Source organism: Aristolochia californica, unplaced genomic scaffold (genome assembly GCF_029961685.1).
Source record: "Aristolochia californica isolate CCGP_79_NKW_82.1479 unplaced genomic scaffold, dmAriCali1.0.hap1 SCAF_14, whole genome shotgun sequence".
NCBI classification, from domain to species: Eukaryota; Viridiplantae; Streptophyta; class Magnoliopsida; order Piperales; family Aristolochiaceae; genus Aristolochia; species Aristolochia californica.
Window position 1 is genome coordinate 3,723,634 of NW_027181815.1, and position 24,227 is coordinate 3,747,860.

At 38.1% G+C, this 24,227-nt stretch overlaps 1 protein-coding gene across 1 annotated transcript; it reads left to right on the forward strand.

Moving 5' to 3' along the window:
* Positions 1–18,043: 18,043 nt before the first annotated feature.
* On the forward strand, positions 18,044–21,712 carry LOC137950801 (transcription factor FER-LIKE IRON DEFICIENCY-INDUCED TRANSCRIPTION FACTOR-like). Its single transcript, XM_068797427.1, has 4 exons — positions 18,044–18,929; positions 19,012–19,212; positions 19,906–20,079; positions 21,362–21,712. Exons 1-4 carry the CDS (start codon positions 18,186–18,188, stop codon positions 21,452–21,454), a joined length of 1,212 nt encoding a protein of 403 aa, XP_068653528.1. The 5' UTR covers positions 18,044–18,185; the 3' UTR covers positions 21,455–21,712.
* Positions 21,713–24,227: the final 2,515 nt, after the last annotated feature.

Consider the following 24,227-nt stretch of genomic DNA (forward strand, 5'->3'; position numbering starts at 1 on the left):
GAACCGTAAGTGGCATTGTTTTGTAAATTAATGTTATAAAGACCATCAGACAATGTACGATTCCCAACACAATCAGACTTATAATATAAACTGAAAGATGAGTCTGAAAAGTTAAAAGAATATCCATAAGGTACAAGCCTTGAAACTGAAATCAAGTTTCTGGAGAAACTTGGAACATAAAAAGTTTTTTCTAATTTTAAAACAAAGCCACTACTGAAAGTTAAATAGCAAGTTCCTATAGCTTCCACATGTGAGCTCATCTGATCTCCTGAGAATATTTGATGCTCACTTCCCACTGGTTTCCTTAGGTTTTGCAAACTCTGCAAGGAATTTGAGATGTGGATTGTTGATCCATAATCAATCCACCAAGTGTAATTATTGACATTAACCATATTAGATTCATAACAAACAAATGAGGTTGGTGTACCTTTGTCAGCAAACCATTTCTGAAACTTGGCACATTCCTTCTTCATGTGTCCCTTCTTTTTACAGAAAAAACACTTGGAATCTTTCTTAATACCAGCTTGGGGGGATATTTTACCCTTACCTTTTTGTTTGGCTTGATATTTGCCATTTCCATGTGTTGCCATCATGACATTTTCTCCTTGTTCCATCACCAGTCTCCCTTCCTCTTGAACACACATGGTCAAAAGTTCATTAATTGACCATTTATCTTTATGTGTGTTGTACGAGATTTTGAAGGGTCCATATTGGTGAGGAAGGGAATTCAGAATGTAATGTACTACGAAAGATTCTGACATATCAACCTCAAGATTTTATAATTGAGCCGCAATATCCCTCATTTGCATGATGTGCTCACACACACCTCTCATACTGGTGTGCTTTAGGGATGAGAACTTCATGATTAGGGTGCTTGCTAATGCCTTATCTGAAGTGACAAATTGAGCATCAATGGCTTTCAGCAAGTCTTTGACATTTTCATACTACTCAACAGAACCACGAATACCAGCAGCAATTTTTGTCTTAATGAACATTACACTGAGGCGATTAGATCGCTCCCATCGTTCATAAAGTGTAATTGCAGCTATAGTGCTGGTATCAGTAATTACGGGTGGTTCATCTTTTCGAATAGCATAATCTATGTCCATCCACCCTAAATGAAGAAGTATTCTCTCTTTCCAGACCTTATAGTTATCTCCCTTAAGATCAGGGATATCACAACGAAAATCAGATAAATGTGCAGGTTGTACAACTGCATAAAATTACAAATTACATGTCGATGTTAAAATTGAGGCCTCAATAAAATATCATGCTTTACCAATGTAAATCATGCTTAAAAATTAAATCAACTGACATAAAAAACATTGCATGTGGGCTAAATGTTTTTAATTCAAGTAGATTCAAGATTCTTCATGAGTAAACTTGATGATAAAACTATCAAATTATTTATGAATTCATAATTCCTGTGGGTAAATTATGAATAATTTGATATTTTATCCTAATTAATATACTCAAATATAATAAAAAAATCCTGTGGGATAAAATTTATTATATTAAGTATAATTAATTACAATTAATTTCTAATTTTTCTTTATGATAAAACTATCAAATTATTTATGAATTCATAATTCCTGTGGGTAAATTATGAATAACTTGATATTTTATCCTAACTAATAAACTCAAATATAATAAAAATTTCTGTGGGATAAAATTTATTATATCAAATAAAATTAGTTACAATTAATGTCTAATATTCTATATGTGATCCTAATCATAATATATAATTTTTTTTAAGTTAAAGATGTTGTGGCTACTCTCTAATTAATAAAAATTATATGGATCACTAGACATTAAATCTCATAAATATATGAGAATAGCATGAATTGCATAATTGCAACTTACACTAACATGTTATCATTATGCACCAAATATGCTCATAAGATATGCATAATTAAAAACTATAATATTATGCATAACTTTGATTTCATGCATTTACATATATGCCAAAAATTGCATAAAAAACTGTAACAGGAAATAAATCTCAACGTTCCTATATACTAAACAGCAGACGGCCAGTGGCCTAATGGTCACTGGCGCAAGTAATTTCCCCAACGCGCGGGTTCGAATCCCACCGGCGCAAAACTAATTTAAACACCGAGTCGGCTCGGCCCAGGAAAGGTGAGCCAACTCAATTTGTTTTAGTCGACGATTTTTTTTTTTTTTCTTTCAAGTCAACCTGACCTGAGTCGCGGTTGCCAAGTTGGAACGGCGAGTAGCTGAAAACTCGTCCCGAGCCAACTCGATGGTATTTACAAAAATACCTTATAAATTTAATCAATTTTTTCTGCACGCTGGAGGTCGTCTTCAACCTCTAGCCGTGCGCAAAAGAAAACTTAGCCGGCGTTCTTTCGAGTCGTCGACGCCGGAAAATAGGTCGGAATTGTCTCCGACGTCGGTGCTGCGTCTCCAACGCTCTCAGGCGTCATGAGACAGCCGCCGCAGTGACCTCACAGAGAGCGTACTGCGACAGCCTCCGTCGGCGTTCTGTAAATCGTCGGCGCCAGCAACCATGTGGAATGGTCACCGGCGCCGGCGTCATACTCGACGCTAGCTGTCGCCGATGCCAGAGCCCCGGCACCCGCAAGCAGTGAGGGCAGAATTTGTTTTAAAAAACAAAAACAGAGACTCTCGGAATCGAAACGCTGGATCAGAGGTCTGCTCTGATACCAACTATAAGTCTTAAATATGAATTTCTAATATCAAAATGAAATTCATTATAAATTAAATGGAAGATAAATCGTACCTCCTTCCGTACGCTTCAAATTCCTTCTCTTTGTTTTCTCAGCGCTTCCGATCTCTGAGCACTCACGGCGATGGCTCAACTGAAGGGGAATGAGAGTGACGAGACAGAGGACCGAAAAACATATCTTAACCGAAGCCAACCTCCCATCAAGGTTATTCATGGCTTCGTGTTACCGAGGGAGTTGCAACTGCCAGAAATTTGAGACCACGTTAATGAGAAAACCGTTTCTCATAAAAACGGTTAACAATATCAGCAAGGCCAAAAATCAGAGACTCAGACCCGTTTTTCTGTAAGTGTTTTTTTGGTATAATTGGATGTGTGTGTAAGATATGCAGTACTTCTACATTCATTCTAATCAGACATGCTACTACTACTCTTGCAGCCTGTTTCTGGGGGAACAAGCACACGAGCTATGCCCATAGATGCCAATAGGCGTCAAGGTACTATTTGCATGCTTGCCCTGCACTAGCAAATGCCAATGTTTCGTCTGTAGTTCTTAACTGAATAAAATTGCCTTCACTGATGATCGTTCTTTGGCCACCATTTTCTTTGGAGCTGAATTTGCTTTGCGATTTCCTAGTAGAACAATATATAGTCTAGGAAATGGAGTGATGGAGGGTGGACTGTTTCAGATGTGCGTAATACTTTGAAGAGTTGCCCCAGTGAGTGAGACATGTTGGTAGCTAGGACTGCTGAAATTCTCTCTTTCTTTTTCAAATAAACCGTATGTGCATTTCCATAACAGAACCATATAAATTTGCTCTTTGTTGATTTCTCAAAATCTTCCTGTTGCTATGGTTGATGTTTGTTGCTAGTTGATAACAAATGTAGGTGTTCTTACTATGTCAAAATGAAAACAATGGTTGCCCCTTTGGTGCATCTTAAGAAAGTCTGGCAAGCTGTGTTCGATTATGGTTTTCATCTTCTAATTATGACTATTTTAGATTTTTATATATAAACTTTGTCTCAATTAACTTCTCTGTTATTACTCCTGCCAGGGGCTAATGATGTTTCACGTTCAGCTGAGGTTGTAGATCGTCTTGGTTTGCATAATGCTGCTCGTCCAATTGTCTGCATGCAAGAGAAGGCAACTGATAAAAGTCTGATTGTGGATAATCAACAGGATGAAAAGCTTGTAAGTCTTCCAAGGTTTTGCTGCAGTCCTTCATTGGTTTTAGAACTACTTACTTCGGGCATAAAAAAGGAGAATGTACCATAGCCGTTTTTCATTTGTTGAGAAAAAATAGTGTTTTCTGACTTTCCAAGAGGTAACAATTTTTTGGTTGTTCAGAGACCTGGAGTTTCTCTGGACAAAATGCATACACCATCTACTTCATTTGCTTTTGCTGGTGCCTCCAAGAAAAATGCTGCAGGCACAAAACCAACTGAAACAACACATGTTGGTCAAGGTGTCAGTGGTCATGTTGGCTCTTCAGCTGGTTGGATTCCATCATTACATCGCAATTCATCTTCCAAGTGATAGGTATGAAAACACTTCAGTTGCCTCTGTGGTTTCTATTTAGCTGTCTATACCAAATGAGATGTATTTTGCTATTTGAAAAAGAGTGATAGGGACTTGAAATGCGTTGATGGATATTTACTTGTTTTTTCTCCAGCTGAACCTAATATGTTTGATTCTTCAGGAATGGAAATGCGTTGACGAGCGAACCCACGCTTGCATCTCCACCGTGCAGAAGAGCCACGGTGCCATCCTGTCCATGGCCATCTTCGGCCGTCTTGTCTACACCGGTACCCACTCCAACGCAATACGCGTCTGGAGGCTGCCGGAGCTTACGGAATATGGGCAGCTGAAAACCAAGGGTAGCCTGGTGCGGCCGCTGTCTGTGTCCAACAAGTATGTTTTAGCTGCTTATGGGGACACTCGTATCTCCCCAACTTCTACATGTGGACACAGAGAGCTAGGTCTCCTCCCCCCAAAAAGGGAGAGGTTTGGGTGGAACCCATCCTCCTCGGCTTCGAGTAGAGGGTGCTTCTCGTCACCCTCCCCGTTTTGGTTAAAACCTGTGCTATCCCCCATGTTCAAACTCAAATTCACAAAGCTTCACAACAGAGTAACATTCTCTCTGGAAATAGAATGAAAAATGTTCAAGACGATCATTTACACGATAACAACTTAATATTCAACTACATGGATGAACCCTCATTTCGAAAGGAAAAGAAAAAACAGTTGATATTTATATGAACTCTGTTTCTTCTCTAAATATTTGTTTTTTCCATTGAAGCATCAGGGAATGTATCCTCTCGTGATACCAGCTACTCCGGGAACCTTCTCTACTCAGCGTTCGGGGACACAACAGTGAAGGTGTGGTAGATCTCTGATCTCAAATGCATTGAGAGTATCTAAGCCCATTCAGCAGTGAACGCCCTAGTGACAGGTCCCGACGGTCTGCTTCATACCGCCTCTGAGGATTCCTCCAATACAGTATGGCAATGGAATTCACTCGATGAGAACGGCCGGTGAAGGCCCTTTCACTGACCAAAGATGGTTCGATCTTGTATGCTGGTTGCACTGATGGGTGTGTCTATTACTGGCTCAGAGGTTTGGGCTCGAGCCACTTGCAATATGGTGATGCCCTACAAGGTCACTACCAGTCCGTCATGTGCCTGCTTCAGTCTCCAATTATGTGGTGAGTGGGTCTGCCGATTCGATCTGTAGGGTAAGGATCCGAGGAAGTGACGGTGAGTACAAGTCCCTAGCCGTGTTGGAGGTCACAGAGGACCCATAAGATGCGTTGTGGCTTTCAGAAACCATTTTACTAGAGATGATAATCAGGATGCATTCATGGTGTGCACGGCGAGCATGGATGGAGCTCTCAAGCTGTGGAGGATCGCTGACGGAGAGACGGCGCCGATCAGTCCGCCGCCGGACAGTGGAGATTACTTTAAGGTATGATGAACAGCCATTGGTGGGCGGCATGTGATTATGGTGAGCCTGTTGATATGGGTTCTCTCTCGTGCATGTTTTTGCTCTTTTTCTACTCGTAATTTAATGATACGAAGTAGTGGTGTTTTATTCAATCTCATCGAGAAAACAAGCCGGATTGCAGATGCCGCATCAGGGTTTCTTCTTCTGCGGCCACTCGCGCTCACAACAGAGCAAACCGAAGAGGCCATGAAACATTGGAGTGACTTCTATTGAATCACTCTCCTCACTGAGAATTAAGACATCAAACCGGATTCATCTGGCAAGAGATAATTACAAAAAATAATTGCTAATGTAATGTACAGATCGATCAGTAGTCGTCTTATGTGTAGATTTGGTGATAGTTTTTCAGTTGGTCATGATGTGATCTTTTAGGATTTGCAAGCAATGGACAAGGTTGAGCTATGAACACGACATGGTCTTGACCGGGAAGGATGACAAATTTGGTGTCCTCAACGGGTCGTCCGTGAGTGGTTATCCTGTGCCTTTGATTTGGACTTCCCCTCGTCTGCAGCTCAATCCCATTGTTGAAATCCTCAGGCCTTGCGAGCTGTCTTCTTCTCAACAACGCCAGAGTGGTGAAGACGATTAAACGAACAACAACAACGATGGCTATGAACATGAGAGCCAGTAGAATGTAAGCCCTGGCGGAGTGGAGATGTCCGCAGCCCAGAAAAGCTCCAAAACAGGCCATGCCCAGAAGAAATAGACGCCAGAAACACATTTCAACGGGGAAAACGATAACCTCTTATATTATTAACTGTTACAGATTCTGGGGTGGTTCCTTCCTTGATCAAAATTCACCAAGTCTTGCCGTGGCTTGAGAATTGAATAGCTTGGGCACAAAGTTAGGAATGCTTGAGGTAGGCACGAGAGAATGTCGCTTTGTTCGTGGTTTTACCAAAAGAAATGCCAATCCAATGATGGATCCTTCTTGGCTACAAGACGCCCAGTTTGTTATTCTTTGTTCGTGATTTTTGTACTATTTATGGCTTTAATTAATTTAGTGAATAAGCCATAGGAGTAAAAAGAGGTAAAAATTGACCTGCTATTTTTCATTTTAACCTCTCATTTCGAAGAAAAATATAAAGTGTATAGTTTTGTATGATGTTCAATGAAATTTCCAATAAATTATAGTAAAAATCATTTCTCACAAGAAAGAACAATTTTCTACAACTATACCTAAATATTGAGAGAGTTAAGACACAAGTTGTCCTTATTTTTACTTCTTTTATTCATATCAGTAATGATTCTAAAGCTAGCCTCTCTAGAATTAGCTGTGGTTTATTTTCAAATGACCCAATTTGTGAATATGTGGAGGAACAACAATTCGGTTATCAAAAACTAAAATATAATTCCGATAGGAGGTAAAAGAGGTAAAAATAGTAGTCTCCTTCCTCCCCCTAGAGGGCGGAGGTAGGCAGGGATGAGGAGGGCCCATCAATCTTGGGTTCGGGGAGGAATAAACCTAGAGAGAGGGTAAATAGGTTTGTTAAATTCGTCTTTAGTTTTTGAATTCTTTAGCTCTTTTGTTAAACCCTTTTTTAAAAGTGTATATAATTTTGTATAATGTGTTGTGCAATGTCATTATTAAAATCAAGATTCAATCACAATAGTAATTCAAACAAAAAGGCCAATGCAAGTAAAAATTAGTGTAGGGGTCAACCACATTTGGCAAGGGTCGAGGCCCCCCTTGTTATTTTTCTTCATAATGAGGCCGACTGCCCCCATATAAACTTGACTCCTTTGTAACTTTAGTACTGGGGTCAATTTCATTTTATAGTCCAAATGCTACTATAAGTTAGTAACAACTCCTTTTTTTCCTTTTTGTTTGCTAGACGAGTTGACTTCTTCTGAATGAGTTGAGTCCTTCATAAGTTCAAAATTGGGTCGACTTAATTGAGGTATTCAAGAAGAGTTTTAGATGGATCAACCACCTAGCTTTGTTGTTGAGGGGGAGTTGATGTGCAAATTATAGAAATCCTTGTATGGGTTGAAACAATCATCGAGAGCATAGTTTGAAAAATTCTACAGAACAATGCTACAATTTGGCATTAAAAGATAAATAATGGATCGCTTAGTATTTATAAGAGATACTAACTAGGGAGTTGTTTTACTAGTTGTGGATTTAGATGATGTCATGGTGACAGAAGGGATTTAGAAAGCATCAATTAAGTGAAAAAATATTGCGTAAAGAAACTTGGGACTCCTCAAATACTTCCTTGGGACTAAAGTGTTGCAATTCAAGTATGACATTATTTTATCACAAAGGAAATATGTTCTTGATTTACTCAATGAAATTTGAATGTTGGGGTGTAATCTTGTAGATACTATATGGACACTAATGTAAAATTATGTGTTGGTTATGGAGAAGATGCAGATGTTGGGAGATATCAAAGATTGGTAGAAAATTTGATGTATCTTATTGTAACTAGATCTGACATTTTCTTTGCAGTGAGTTTTATTTGACAATATATGCACAAACCTCAAAGTTCTCACTAGCTAGCCCTGGAAAGAATCCACCAGTACTTGAAGAAATCTTTTGGACAAGGTCTCCTATAAAAATATTATGGTCATGTTGATGTTGAAAGTTTTATAGATGTTTAGTGATTGGGTTGGTTCTTGGATGACAAGAAATTTACCTCAGGTTAAATGTCATATGTCTTGAGTATGTTCCATCTCAAATTTAGGTTGTTGGTATTGTCACAAATGTCATTGCATCTAAATCACTAGGTATTACATATTTCAAGCTGGGGGTTTATGATGTTTTTGCAGTGTTGGAAGACAAGGAAGAAGAGTAGTATCAATGTAATTTACTTAATGATTCGACCCTTATTTTCTGCACTTGTAATAAGGGTATCTATGTAACTATGTACCTCAAAGTTATTATATAAAACAAGGAGAGGAGGATTTTGGTTTTACTTAAAAAACCCAATCTCTTTCATTTCTTTTCACACTCAAGCTCCTCGACTCTCCATCTTCTTCTCACTTTTCTCCTACTTCCACAACTCACTTTGTTTCTCCTTTCCTCTCATTTCTCTTACTCAATGGTCTTGAAAGGTTATGTTAATGGAATTTTAAGATTCAACAATCGAATATGAAATACCTTGGTCCAAGCTAGTGTATATGTAGCTTTCTTGTTTTATGGTGCACTGTTGATACTTGAATGTTAGCAACTAGCATTGATTTCTGTATGAGAATATTGTGGGGTTGATGATTATGACCCCTATAATAACCTATATTTTGATGATAGCAAACTAAGTTACTTAAAAGCCCTTACTAGATGGAATCAAGCCATGACACACTTGTATGGAGTCGACCACATATAGCGAGTAAAAGGAAAAAAATGGAGTCTACACTAACTTACAATAAGTTTTGGATTAAAAAAGGAGTCGACATCTATTTATAGTAAGCATTTGACTAAAAAGTGGAGTCACCTAGATACTAAAATTATATGGGAGTTGAGCCCAAAGAGGAGTAGTCAACCCCGTCTTAAAGAAGAAAGAAGAGGTGCACTTGATGACCCTTGCCGGATGGAGTTGAAGATCCATGCCTGATGGAGTTGACGACCCTTGCTTGATGGAGTCAACCACTGTTTAAAACCGTAGATGGATTTGAGTGCCTAAAGAAGGATTAGGCGTCAAAGTTGACCTTTGGTGCCAAAATATTCTATCCCCCATTTACAAGAATCAACCCCATAGTGCAAATTTTCAAATTTTCAGAATGTTAGATGCTGATTTAGAAAGTTATAAGTCTTCACATTTTGTAAGTGACCTATCAACAAATTCAACAATAAAAATAGTATTTATTGATTATTTTATGACTTTTTAGAGCATATATTCACCGATTTTTGTCAAATGCCCAAATCAACCACCACTCTAACAGACAATGTTTTGAATATTGGGAAACATGCTTATATGTGAACTTGACCTAAACTTCAGATACACTTACTCACACGAATTTAAAAGATCCTAATTGCTCCCAAGTGATTTTTCAAAGTGCTAGTGCCTTTAAGAGTCAAGAAAAAAAATACTCTACACCATGTTTGCCATTGAAAACTAAGTGTTTGGGTTCATTGATTTTTAGATCTACTTTGAATACTTGCTTTCTAAATAATGGATGGTGATTTCTTTATTTTATGCTTGATTTTCATATCATTTTATCATATTTATAAAAACCCTTCTAGGTTTATTTTCATATCATTTTATCATATTTATAAAAAAATTGATAAATCTATCCAGCCAATCTAGGTTTATTTTCGTAAATATAATGATGGGAATTTTACCAAAATACCAATTTAAAAAAAATTATTTATGAAAATACCGACGATTCCAACTTATTTGCAAAACTACCGAACTTTGACCGGTCCACTATACATGTGGACATTCAAAGGCGACACGTAAGCTTTGATCGCTTACGTGTCGACACCTCATCGGTGCAGTAAGGTAGTTAAACACACGGGCTGCCACGTCATTATTTTACACGCGTGTCATTTGACACGTCATTATCAATTTCCGCTATTGCCCCGTAATCTCTCGCCACGTCAGCTCATTCCACGTAAGCCCTTCATTTTAATTTTTTCATTATATTTCTTCCTCGGTCTTTCTCCTCTCCTCTCATCTCCTCTCGCCCTCGCTCCTGCTGCCGCCGCTCAGCCTCGGTTGCTCCCCTGTTGCCGCCGCTCGGCCACGACCGCTCCCCTGCTGCTGCCTCTCGGCCTCGGCCGCTCCCCTGCTGCCGCCGCTAGGCCACGACTGCTCCCCTGCTGCCGCCTCACAACCTCGGCCGCTCCCCTGCTGTCGCCGTTAGGCCTCGCCCTCGACGCCCCCCCTCTCTCGTTCTTCTTCTCCGTTCCCTCTGTTCATCCTCTGGCCGCCCCTTCTCTCAGAACCGAAGCTCTACTCACCCTCCAAACCCGATTTAGGAGGGTGATTTTTTAGGGTTTTGGTTAATTGAATATAATTATTGTATTTAATTATAATGTTGATTTGAATTTAGGTGTTTAATTACTGTATTGATTTTTTTGTGATTTACTATTTAATTTCTGATTTTATGTTAATAAAATTTCTGCCAAATTAAAATTATTGTAAAGTTTTGTAAGATTTTTAATTAAATAATATATTTTTTAATAATTTATTATTTTTTAAATAAGGTGATAAAAAGTATACAAATAAATTATATTTTTAAACACTAAAATAACTTTTTGTATATTTTTTTAATTTATAAATATTTTAAATGGATAATATATGAGTAAGACTTAAGAGTAAATTTTTTTATTTATAAATATTTTATATGGATAATATATGGGTAAGACTTAAAAGTAAAAAAAAAAATATTTATAAATATTTAAAATTTTTAAATATTATTATTTTGTAGATAAAGTGATAAAAAATATACAAATAAATTGTATTTTTAAACTATAAAATAAATTTTTTATATATTTTTTAAAATTTTAAATCTATAATATATGGGTAATACTTAAGAGTAAGATTTTTTCTATTTATAAATATTTAAAATTTGTAAATATTATTATTTTTTAAATAAGGTGATAAAAAGTATACAAATAAATTGTATTTTTAAACTCTAAAATAATTTTTTGTAATTTTTTAATTTATAAATATTTTTAATCTAATTAATTTACTTATTTTATTTTATTTTTTAAAATATGAAGAAATAAAAAGTGTAACAATTTTTTTTAATTAATAAATATTTTAATTGACATTAAATGGTGTTAAATAAGTAAGAGTTAATTTTTTAATTGTTTATTATTTTTTTAATAATTTATTATTTTAAATATAAGGTAATAAAAAGTGTATTTAATTTTTAAAAAATTTATTCAAAAATTTATCAAGTAATGATGTGGCATAATACGTGTCAACCATAATGACGTGGCAGCCCATGTGTTCAACACCATACTGCACCGATGAGGTGTCGACACGTAAGCAGTCAAAGCTTACGTGTCGCCTTTGAATGTCCATATGTACAGTGGACCGGTCAAAGTTCGGTAGTTTTGCAAATAAGTTAGAATCGTCGGTATTTTCATAAATAAGTTTTTTTAAATTGGTATTTTGGTAAAATTCCCTATAATGATCCGCGTGACAGTATTCAAGAGTGAACTGGCACTTTAAGGAATCTCCAGTTTCCATAATTACAGCGGCAAACTTCCAATGGCTTCTTGCTGATGTATGTGTCAACAGATGAAGCTGTCTAACTGGACCAGTCCAAGGCCATAATGCAGCGTGCATTATTGCCATGTCTTAATAGACCACAAGGGAGGGAAAAACAGTCGATCGAGTTTCAAAGCTCCTTTTCCTCTGCTTCATCGTCGTTCCAGAAAGGGTGACAATTACTCGATGATGACGATCATGTATGGGAGACGATCAGTGAAGGGTAGGAAGAAATGCTCGATTCTACACTACCATGTAAGCCTCTACGAGTGGAACTTACGTTTTCGTCGTAGCAGTTCAAAAGGCTCGAGTTTCTTTCATCTAAGAACGAGACAAATTTGAATACAAAATCCTTTCAAAAGGTGATGCGAGGCTCAGTGCCTGTCAACATTGAGGATGGAAAACATCTACTTTATCAGTCAAGAACACTTATCTGCATTTGGCATTTGAGTGGTGTAAATTAAGAAGCACCATTTCATAGCAGTTGTGGGTGTGATTGCATGCTGAGAAATCTGTTGCACACACGGATTCACGTGAATTGGTGTCCGAGAACGAGACTCAGTCACGTGCTTCTCCTGATATTAAATAATACCAGTTGATGAATAAAGATCGATTACAGATTCCATGAACATATCATAAAAACGGAAGAATAAATCTCCACGAAATGAGGTTGATTCTCTTATTATATAGTCAGCGAAAAGTCGTGCGATGCTTTCTCGTGGAGAAGAGCGTGAATTTTTGGTAATTTTGTGCGTAAGCCTTCACTCTGAAAATCATTCTTCTTCTCTCTGTGTAAACTCCAAGGAGAGTCACCATCAATGCACAACCCCGAGTGAAGAGTGATGAAATATGTCTAGTTAAACTTCCGGACAAATCAAGGAGCAACACAGTAAGAAGGCAGAGGTCGGTGGAGGGTTGGCAGAGACTGCGATTCAAGCTTTGGTGGTGTCCTCCGTCGTGGCAACTGAAATGATTCCCGCAGTAAAGCAGAAAGCATAGAGTATCTATAAATGAGCTGCACCTGAATATAGTCATTACGAAAGTTTCTGCTTAAGGAAGCTACAAGTTACATTCCAGGGACGGATGGGTGTACTATTACCGCCTGGTTTTTGTACTACTGTGCAGGGACGGGGAGGGAGAGAAAGCGACAGGGTTTCTTATCAATTACCAAATCACCAAGGCTGTGCTTGGAACACATAAAGTGGAGAGAAAAAAAAAAGATTTTGGATACTCACGGAAAATGAGAGAAAAAATAGAAGAAAAATATAGTCTTTCTTAGAGAATTTTACTAAAATACCGATTAAAAATAACTTATTTATAATAATAATGAAGACCACAAAATATTTACAAAACTACCGAACTTTGACCGGTCCACTGTATACGTGGACAGTCAAAGGTGACACGTAAGCTTTGACTGCTTACGTGTCGCTCCATCATCGGAGCGATGCTGTAGATGAACACATAGGCTGCCACGTCATTAAGTTTGACACGTCATCTACCACGTAATTTATCACATTAATATAAATTATTTTCTTTTTTCCCTGTCATCTGGCCACGTAAGCACCCGCCACGTCAGCCCTCACTTATGTTTTTAATTCTAATCTCTTCCACGATTTTCTCCTCTCCTCTCGTCTCGGCCCCTGCCGCTCGCCTCCCCTGCTACCGCCGCCGCTCGCCTGTTGCCGCTGTTCTGCCTCGGCCACGCCCCTGCCTCTGCCTCGGCCTCGCCCCTGCCGCCGCTCGCCTCCCCTGCTGCCGCCGCTCGGCCTCGCCCTCGACGCCCCCTCTCAACCACTCTCTCTTCGTCTCAGCCTTTTATCTCTCCTCTGTTCATCCTCTCGCCGCCAACGTTCTTCCTCTCTGTTCCCCTCCTCTCGCCGCCCGTTCCCTCGAAAATTAGGGGGGTGATTTTTTAGGATTTTTGTTAATTGAATCGAATTATTGTAATTAATTATAATATTGATTTGAATTTAGGTGTTTAATTACGGTATTGATTTTTTTGTGATTTACTGTTTAATTTCTGATTTTATGTTAATGAAAATTTTGCTAAATTAAAATTATTGTAAAATTTTGTAAGATTTTTAAATAAATAATATATTTTTTAATAATTTATTATTTTATAAATAAGGTAATAAAAAGTATACAAATAAAATATATTTTTAACACTAAAACAAAAAAAAATTTATATTTTTTAATTTATAAATATTTTAAATGGATAATATATGGGTAAGACTTAAGAGTAAATTTTTTTCTATTTATAAATATTTTAAATAGATAATATATGGGTAAGACTTAAAAAAATTATTTATAAATATTTTAAATCCATAGTAAATGGGTAAGAGTTAGATTATTTTTATTTATAAATATTTTAAATTTCTAAATATTATTATTTTGTAAATAAGGTGATAAAAATATACAAATAAATTATATTTTTAAACTCTAAAATAGTTTTTTTGTATATTTTTTTAAATTTTTAAATATTTTAAATCGATAATATATGTGTAAGACTTAAGAGTAAGATTTTTTAAATTTATAAATATTTTAAATTCATAATAAAAGGGTAAGAGTTAGATTTTTTCTATTTATAAATATTTAAAATTTTTAAATATTATTATTTCGTAAATAAGGTGATAAAAATATACAAATAAATTGTATTTTTAAACTCTAAAATAATGTTTTTGTATTTTTTTAATTTATAAATATTTTAAATCTAATTAATTTACTTATTTTATTTTATTTTTTAAAATATGAAGAAATAAAAAGTGTAACAATAATTTTTTTAATTAATTAATATTTTAATTGTTATTAAATGGTGTTAAATAAGTAAGAGTTAATTTTTTAATTTTTTTTAATTTTTTTAAATAATTTTTTTATTTTAGATATAAGGTAATAAAAAGTGTATTTTATTTTTTAATTTTTTTTAAATTTATTCAAAATTTTATCACGTAATGATGTGGTAGATGACGTGTCAAAATTAATGACGTGGCAGCCTATGTGTTCATCTACAGCTTCAATCCGATGACGGAGCAATACGTAAGCAGTCAAAGCTTACGTGTCACCTTTGACTGTCCACATATATAGTGGACCGGTCAAAGTTCGGTAGTTTTGTAAATATTTTGTGGTCTTCGTTATTATTATAAATAAGTTATTTTTAATAGATATTTTGGTAAAATTCCCTTTTTCTTATTCGGGTACATGCTTTTGGGGGAGAAGACATGGCTGACGCCCACCATTTAACTTTGAGCTTCCAAAAAAATGAAGAATCGACGAATGAAGATACCGACCTCATTCTCATGGGTATGTCTTGTAGAATTCAAAAACCAGGCGAATATCACGTGGGTGTCGGGTCGAAAAATGGAGAACTCCGTGCGTCGAGCTTCAGAGACGACTCGGTTTCCATCATATAAAAGAAAGGCCTAAAGTTAAAAAGCCACCCCTGTTGTATTCAATTATTGTAGTCGGAGAAGTTGATGATTTTCTTCTGTGCGTTTCTTTCTTCGTTCCCTTCAGAGCACGACAATTTACAGAATAACAGAGAACAGTCCCGCCCCTTCCACGAATTAACGAAACACCAAATAAAAGGAAAGCCTGATTCTAACCCAGAGAGAGAAAAACGGACACTTGTCTTCAAAGCGTTGTTTCGAAGTAGTAAAATTTCAAAAGAAGACTTGACACTCTTATTTCAAACATCCCGTCTCACTCTTATTTGCAGCTGAGAGGGTCTCTGAGAAACTTACGAAAGTAAAATTGGATCGACCGTAACTTTTTTCTTTTGCTCAGATCGAGGCCTCTGCCCAGAAAACAATCTCAACTGCCGTGTAAAGAAACAAGGACTGTAGAAAGAGGCCATGTCTAACTCCTGAATCACGAAGATTGATATCAGAAAGACGAAAATGACTAGACGAGCTTCGATGAAGATTTGCGCGCCCATGAAATACTGCAGGGTCGTAGACGCTCTCCTCTGATCGCTCATGGAGGTCTGTAAAAAGATATGGGGGTCATGGATGCAGTGGCAACTTCTGCTTGTCTCCTCTCGCGCCCAATAATTCAAATTTCTACGATCTTTTAAGAACTAAGGGCCTGTTTAGGACCTATAGACAAGAAAAAGAAAAGAGAAAAAGTGAAGAAAAAGTTATTTTGTGGTGTTTGCCAGTAAAGAATCATTCAGAGAAGGAACTTGAGAAAAAATCCCTCAATAAAAGAGTAAAAACGAAGATGAAGCCAAAGTCTCCCATTAGAGAAACCCACTTTAGCCTAAACTCAATCGTCTCGCCGGTTGTTTGGAACCCCAAAAAAACACGAAGAATTTGACCATTATTATTCACAAAAATATTTAGTGAAAATAGATTAATCCCCAAGGTGACATATAAGGGTGAGTCACTCTTCCTAAAAATATAATTAATCTGGTCAAGTCATGGATTGACCACCTAATTAGCAAAAAACATGTGAAAAAAATTTATGTATTAGTGGCATGATTCTTAAATACGATAATGGGTCCTGATGATGATATCACCCAGTCAAACCATGCGGCTGAACAAGATTTGTCCTGAATTGCAACTATTCCCTTTGCTGCTGTAATCTCTCTGATTTGCTTTAAAGCTTAAGTTTGATGTAACCACGCGAATGAAATAATCAGTTCATAATCCAACCTACCCACCCAATTTTAATGAGAGAAACAACGTCACCACCTAAATCAATAAGGGTATTATCTCTAATCTTGCTATAGATTTGAGATTTTTATGAAAAATATTACTGCAAGTTTGCTAATTCTTTCTACAAACTTAAACCAGAAGATCAGATACCATATCTTTCTATCTTCAAAGGCAAATGCTACCCACAACGGAGATTTGACGCCGAATTAAGTTGGAAGAGGGAATGTCTCACAGAAGAAGCCAAGAAGGAGGAACTCCTTCTGACTTAATTTTCTAACTGCTTTTCCTGTCACCTACTAGAAGTGGCTTGTTTAGCCTCCTCCCTCACCGACGATTCTAAATACGAAAACAAGATTTCCTTTTGCATCAATTAATGTCACAACTGCATCTATGTTTTAAACGATTATTTCAAACTCTTGGAGACACCAAAGTGCAGCACTTCGTTGACCACAACCTTATTCCCCTCCAACTACATGAGATCACCATGGCTCCAAATATTGCCAGCAATTCGGTTCAATTAATATTGTATTTTGAGATGGCATTGCATCGATAATCTCCATTTCCCATGTAAAATTACCAGAGCTTCTGTAGCAAGAAAATGGAGTTCCTTTTCATAAACAGGGATCATTTCTTTCGCTTCAACTTTGGAGAAGATATTTACCCAAATGGTCCTTGGACGGGTTGAACTGAACTAATCAAGAATGTTAAATAAGCTCACCAAAATGCTACACATCTGGGGAAGGTCTCCTTATCTCATCTCTATAATCCGCTCTGCAAAGCTCTCTAAAAATTTTGTAGCTCTTCTAAAAATGTATTATTTTGGTCATTTGATCGAACCATATGAGTTTTTTTTTTTTTTTTTTTTGCTTTAGTTCAACAAATGTGGAGAGGAAGATATTTCTACGAGTAGCTGAAACAAAGCAGTATTTGAACTGTCAAAGAATGACGAACTCACTCGTCTCCTTTGCCGGTATCTTGGTAAATGTCCGTGTAAGAGAAGAGTGGAAATGACGATGTCGACGAGAAGGACCTGTGCGCAGTGGAAGTCTTTGTCGCATGCATGTATGTGAGAGAGAGAGAATAGGACACTTGAATTCCTTCATTTATGTCTTGATAAATTGCAGTTATTTTTACTCCTATAAATCTACTAGGTCCAATGCGTTTAATTAAGTAAACTGGAGATGCTGCCGTCACGGTCCACCGAGATGACAAAGCCTTGATGGCGGCATCTTTGGCCTTGCGAGCTTGATTATCTATCTAAATCTCCACATAATCATATCTTTGGCTGTAAATGCCTTCTTCTCTCCCTCTCCCTCTCTCTCTCTCTCTCTCTCTGGTTTTCTCTTTATTTTTACTTTCTACAGACTTTTACTTCCTTTTCATAAAATATTAGACAGATGTAAAGTACCACCAACTTCGTTGGACCTTTCCTCTTCAATTCTCCATATAATGTTCACTACACCACTCCCTCGGACTCCCAACTACCATTTCTCTCATTCCCAAACGAGCTCGAGAGAGCCAGTCTGGAGTTGTTTCTGTTCACTGGAGGATCTTAGTTACAGTTTTTTTTTTTTTTTTTGTCCTGAATTCTCTGTAGTGAGAGAGAGAGAGAGAGAGAGAGAAGGTCTCAGCTTCTCTGCTATTTAATTGCAGTAGCAATGGAGACTGATCAACTGGGTACTGCATTTCATTTCCCTGACCTGGGTCAGGTGCCACTGGGTACGAAAACGCGATCGCAGGAGTTACTGGCTTCTTTGCTTGACACGGAAGAAGCTTACAACTCTTGCTTCACCGATCAATTGCCGGATCTCCATATGCTTGACGATGATTTTTTTCAATTCGCTTCGGTTGATTTCGGGGCGGATCCTCTGTCGTCTCTCCTCCCCAGGTCAGGTGACTCTACACACGATACCTTTCTCCATGACATCGTCGGCGCCGGCGTTGGTGCGCAGCCTGCTCATAACTCCTCTTCTTCCGACGATGCCTATCATCCGACCCTTCCTGACAGTTGCTTCTCCGAGGCACCCAACTCAAACTCCAGTCCTGTTATTAGTGACAGCAACATGTTCCTCGTCGACGACATTTACCTAGTTGCACCCAACGATAGTTTTGATGGTGAGACGCTTTCGGCCTCCGCCGTCGCCGCTGCCTCCTCATTGTCGTTCACTGCCATCAGCACCCCACCTGAGTCAGAAGGGAATGATGCAGCTGGAGGCGCTGTTCCGGACACTGCGCTGTCTTTTCAGGAAGAAGAGGAGGGGGAGGAGGAGGAAGAGGAAACTGAAAAGGACCCAAAACCCGGAACTGCGACTTGCAAGAATTTGGTTTCCGAGAGGAACCGTAGAAAGCGACTCAGCCAACAACTGCTTGCACTCCGAGCTCTGGTCCCCAACATCACCAAGGTTAGTACAACGAGTAAACATCCACGGCAATTATCTTTTTCCATTTTGCTTAACCCCTAGCGCTGATGTAAGGTACTGGCAGATGGATAAAAGATCGGTACTTGTAGATGCTTTGGCATATCTCAGAAGCATCCATGAAGAAACAGCACGTATCCAAGCTGAGCTCAAGGAACGAGCTCGAAGCAGTCGAGAACCTTGTGGAGATAATGACCCTGATCCTAACCAGCCCCAGCTAACGCCTGCACCAGCTCGGATCACCAAGCCGAAGGCCAAAATCCTGGAGGTAACTCATGGTTATCCATTATTTTTATAGTCCATTAGCCACCGTTTGATTCAAGAAAGTGTCATATAATCCACCTACGGAAGGTCATATAGGTTTGCAGCTCCTGGTCAAGTCAAGAAGCGAGTGCACTGCGCCGTATTCTATCGAGTCTTGGCTGGCCTCTTGGGTTGCGAACCTCTACATTTGGCAGTTAGGGGAGAGAGTGTGTGTTCAAATTTGCAAGAACCTGTTCTTCTACACATATTCAGGCAGGAAGAGTCAATCTCCATTAGCTGACTCTTGAAACAGCCTTACCCCCTATCTAACACCTGTAATACTGGAAAAGTCAGTGGTCCTCTCTGGACCATGCAGCCAACCAGTTGCAGGCAGCTCTGTGTCCGTGGAGGGAAAAGGACGGTGTAATTAAATCTATTTGCTCGTATCCTAGTAGTGGGATCCGATTCAGACCTGTCAGTAGATTCTGTAGAAAACAAAAGGCTTCGTTTTCTAACGCTCACGTGATTACAAAACCAACCAGAGCTTTTTGTTCTGCTTCAGAGGCTCTTTCTTTTCCAGTTTTTGAAAATTCCGAAGACTAATAAACCCCCAAAGGATCATATACTAAGAAATCACGTAGAACCCTCGGAGCTACAGCAAGCATTCTTCACTAAATCATTTGATCGCATGTAATGAACTGGTCTGCTCATTTGACAGGTCGATACGGAGAAGATTGAAGAGAGGAGATTCGTGGTGAAGATAATATGCAAAGGCGAGTCCGGAGTCGGAGCTGAAGTTCTTCGCGTGATGGAATCTATCGGTTTTGAAATCACATACACGGCGATCGAACAGCTGAAGCCCCAACACGTCCTAACGACAGTGTTCATCAGGGTAAGAAGTTTTCGTCCATCTCCGCTTTTCAGTAAAGCAACGCACTCAAGGACCAACGTCATGATCATCAAACACAACGACTGATTATTTCGCTCGTTTTTATCGCTTCCACTTCTCCCCAACAACTTTCTTTAAAAAAACAATAGAGAGAGAGAGAGAGACTTGGGCGTCCCAACTGTTTCCATCAACGCCAGTTGGTCAGTGCAGTTGAGAGAGGTGGCCAGGGCGCCTTGCAGAGAGGAAGCTTGTCTTTACACCTGATTGGTTTTCTTTCCCACAAAATCTCCCGGAATTAAGACCTTAAATTCTGAGTTTTAAAAGGTTCATCTGGACTTAAAGAGTGAGATTTTGGATTGGTGGGATTTGTGATGTTTAGAACAAAGATCAAGTGTCCCGTTCCAGAAAAGTCCACCCACTTGTGTACAAATCCCCACGGAGTGGACGTTCCTCAGTCCATCACTCACACACCAAGGCGGAGTTGACACTAGCCCTGCATGATGTATCTAGTCGTGGTTGTCGCCGGCCATCTTGGTTGTTTGAGGCGGCTTCAAACGGGACCTCCAATCTTTCTCACAGTCAGAGTCCACCTCTTGATGGAGTTTCCAGTCGTCTTGTACTTTCATTCTTAAGACTTTCTTGTCATTTCCTGTGTCCAAACGAAAACTTCAAACAGTGCTGTGTCTCCTCATCCTCTGCTCATCTTCCTCATCTCACCTTTGGTCAATAAAAGATTTCTAATTATGAGAACGGAAACCATACAACATTCTCTCCCTTCTGCTTCACCCACTTGAGATGTGAAATCTCTCATCCTCCTACTCTTTGTGTAAACTGCCCCAGTGAAAGTACAAACTACCTGTTAATGTTTGATTTCTCCCTTCGGCTGGGGTACCACATTTCGACCATATCATTCTCGAAACGAATTGTGGATATGTTGTGTATTTTCTGGCCCACTTCCTAGACACTGATAATGGCCGCGAACGGCAGTAAATTTCTTTTGGAGGATTGCATCATGTTGCCAAAAGTTATGGATGCTCGTGCAGAGAGGAAGTGGGAATCCCTCTCAGTCACGGTTGCAATTATTCTTCTTCTAGCATGTTCTGCTTGACTGTATTCTCCCTCGTTTGCACCACTGTCACTGGCACCATCCAGATTAGTTATTCTTCTGTCTTCTTCCGGTTATCAGTAACCACCTTGAAGATTCTTCCAACTCGAAGATACCTAATTGAGAGATGCTCTTGATTACAGGGATTTCATTCTTCGTCTTGTTAATTGTTGAATGCAGGTGCGGAGGCAAGGGAGGATGACGGAGGATAAGCTCAAGGACTGTATCACAAGCACGGCTTTGAGATTTGGTTTGACGCTGGACAACCCTTGAAGAGGATTACAAGGAGATTATGCCTGGCTTTCCTCCTGATTAGAGGTAAACTGATTAGGAATAGTGGGTAGACGGTTAATAATGCGAAGACGTACTGTAGTTTTAATAATGTAAATGTTTTGTATGTGAGGAGCTCTTTTCGTCCTCACTCATCTCATAACTATGGAGAACTTTTGCTTCATTGTTGATAAAAAAAGGAACTCGCTACTTTTCTCTCTGACGAGGGAAGATCAATTATAATGCAATTATTCCTCAGTATCGCACTTTTTTCCAAGATTCCTCATATCCTCTCCTACCTATTCTTCCCTTTATTTTAATAATCACCTAACTGGAAGCTGGCGGCTTCTGCTAGTCTTCATGTTCTGAGTTTATGCTTTGTCGTTCCGTGAGAAGATCGCTTCCTTCCTCGACGTGGTCAAGGAAAGCAGTTCGAGACTATTAGTCATCTTTCATCTTGCTTGATCCATCTTGACATTATAGCTTCTCTCAGTCTGTGGCTTGCCATTGGCGAAAATGAAAGGTGGGTCTATCTTGAGTGCGACTTTTCTCTCTTAGTAAGTGGGTATTGTGAATGTGACTTGTCTCTCTTATGTGATTTGAAATGGATTTACTAGTCTTAGAGTAGAATTGGGGATTCCACATTTGTATTTCGGTTACCCTAGTTTTCTCCTAGTATTTGGGGTGCCGTTATTAAGGTGATTCACGATTAGAGTGCGAGAGAAGTTAGAGAAAAACATAGAGAGAATGGTGTCTGCGATTTTTTCCTGTAAACTACTTCATCATTATAGTGAATGATTGCAACGGCAAACCTTGACATAGTCTCACCTTGAGGCGAACCTATATAAAAATTGTGTGTTCGTGTTTGATTATTTCCTCTTATTCGATTATCATTACTCTCGAGAGTATTGAATTACTTTGGTGTTTTCATTGTCTCATTTGGCTTGCAACTTCTTGTGTGAAGTATTGGTTGGAGGATCCGAGGCTCAAGGAGGCTGACTAGTTCTTCGGAAGAGCTAGGCCGCACGGGGTAGATATTCCGCTTGGCTAGACGGACCTAGCCCAAATCTAACCGCGTGACATAGGGTGTCTAATTTCAAACAGTTAGTCTCTCCTAACCCCTTTGAGAATATAAACATAATTAGGTTAAAACCTTTTAGTTCATTGAGTATTATTATGGTTGATCCTTTCCAGTTACATGAGAAAGGTAAATCAGACATGTCTCCTCCTGTTGAACAAGCTTCATTTCCCACGATCGAGTGACTAAAAGGGACCAACTCTAATACTAATCCACGGATTAATAGATTTGAACCCAATATGTCATATGTGCCTTTGCACATATGTTAGAGAGTTATAATCACTAAGAATGCTTCGTCCAACCGGTCTAGAAGATTCTAAGCCCTTGGAAAGAACCATACTAATATGCTAATTCATCGATGAGCAAACCTCATCTCATGACAATTGGTTTAGTCCAGTCCCATATTCGATTTGTTTTGTGTTAATAAAATTAAACTAGATTAAGCAAGATTGATTCACTATAATAGCGATTCTTTTGGTTGCTCTTTCTTGTTTTTCTCCTTTTAACAAATGCAACAAGACTAAACATTTATTATAAAAGTGGTCTCCAAGCAACTTTTTGCCTAGTTTGTATTTTTCTTAAGTGTTCTTTGTACCTAATCACCAAATCTTCTATGTGGAATTTTTTTTAAAGTGATGCTAGAAATGTTAAAGAATGTCATATGGCATAACATTATATTATATTAGGGAACAATAAATTATTCTTCGTACCAACTTGGAAGGAGTCACATTAAAATTTTTACTTGAGACAATAGTTCAACGTGACAACAACCTTCTTACTGGAAAGTAATTTTATATTTCAAAGAAACTGCCAATGGCACAGGAAAAGCAAGATTTTCTCAAATATGAAAAGTCACTTCACTCAAATTCAATACTAGTGTAAAAAACAAATGTGAAATCATGCAATTTGCTTCATATGAAAAATTATTGGAGGCATAGTGCCATTAAATAATCAAAGCATTCAAATTTCTTGCTTCAAGATCCTAATCTTCTCTCAATGCACATGAAAAGACTCAAAACCGTTGTCAATTGAAGCTAACAAAATGAAAATCTTCCCCAATTCTTTTGAACCCCAAGATAACTACAGTAGTTTCTAAGAAGTTACTGAAATTTTTTCATTTTGATCACATATTAAGCAAAATAGTACAGGAATAGCTTCTCATCTTCTCCAGAGTGAGAGATACTAAGCAAGATTTTCTTATGATCTTTTTTGTTTTTCTCTTTGTGAGAGCATAATTGAGTTAGCTGCCAAGGGTTAATTTCTGAAAATAGCTCTTAATGGGATGCAGTTACTAGTTATTAAATCCATCGTTCAAAGTTTGTTTGTTTTTGTCATTGTCAACAAAAGAAGAAGTGATATCACACTTGGACTGAGGCACAATACTGAACCATGTTTTCTATTTGCATGCCACTTTTCATTATTTTTCTTCTTAAGATAGGTCAAGATGTTGGCAAGATGCACGCACACACCATTTTAAATGTTTTAGATGATCTGGTTTTTGAAAGCGTCTTCATCATTAGGAACATTAAGTCAAGAAGATTACGGAGTTCATTGATAAAAACATCTGATACTACAGTCAAAAGAGCTTGGGTAATAAACATTGCCTTGTTGGAGGTATTCTAAAACAACTAGTTGATAAGTAACAAGTTAGGTGAGTCTTCTTTATGGCTTACATATTTGGAGTTAAATGAATGAGCA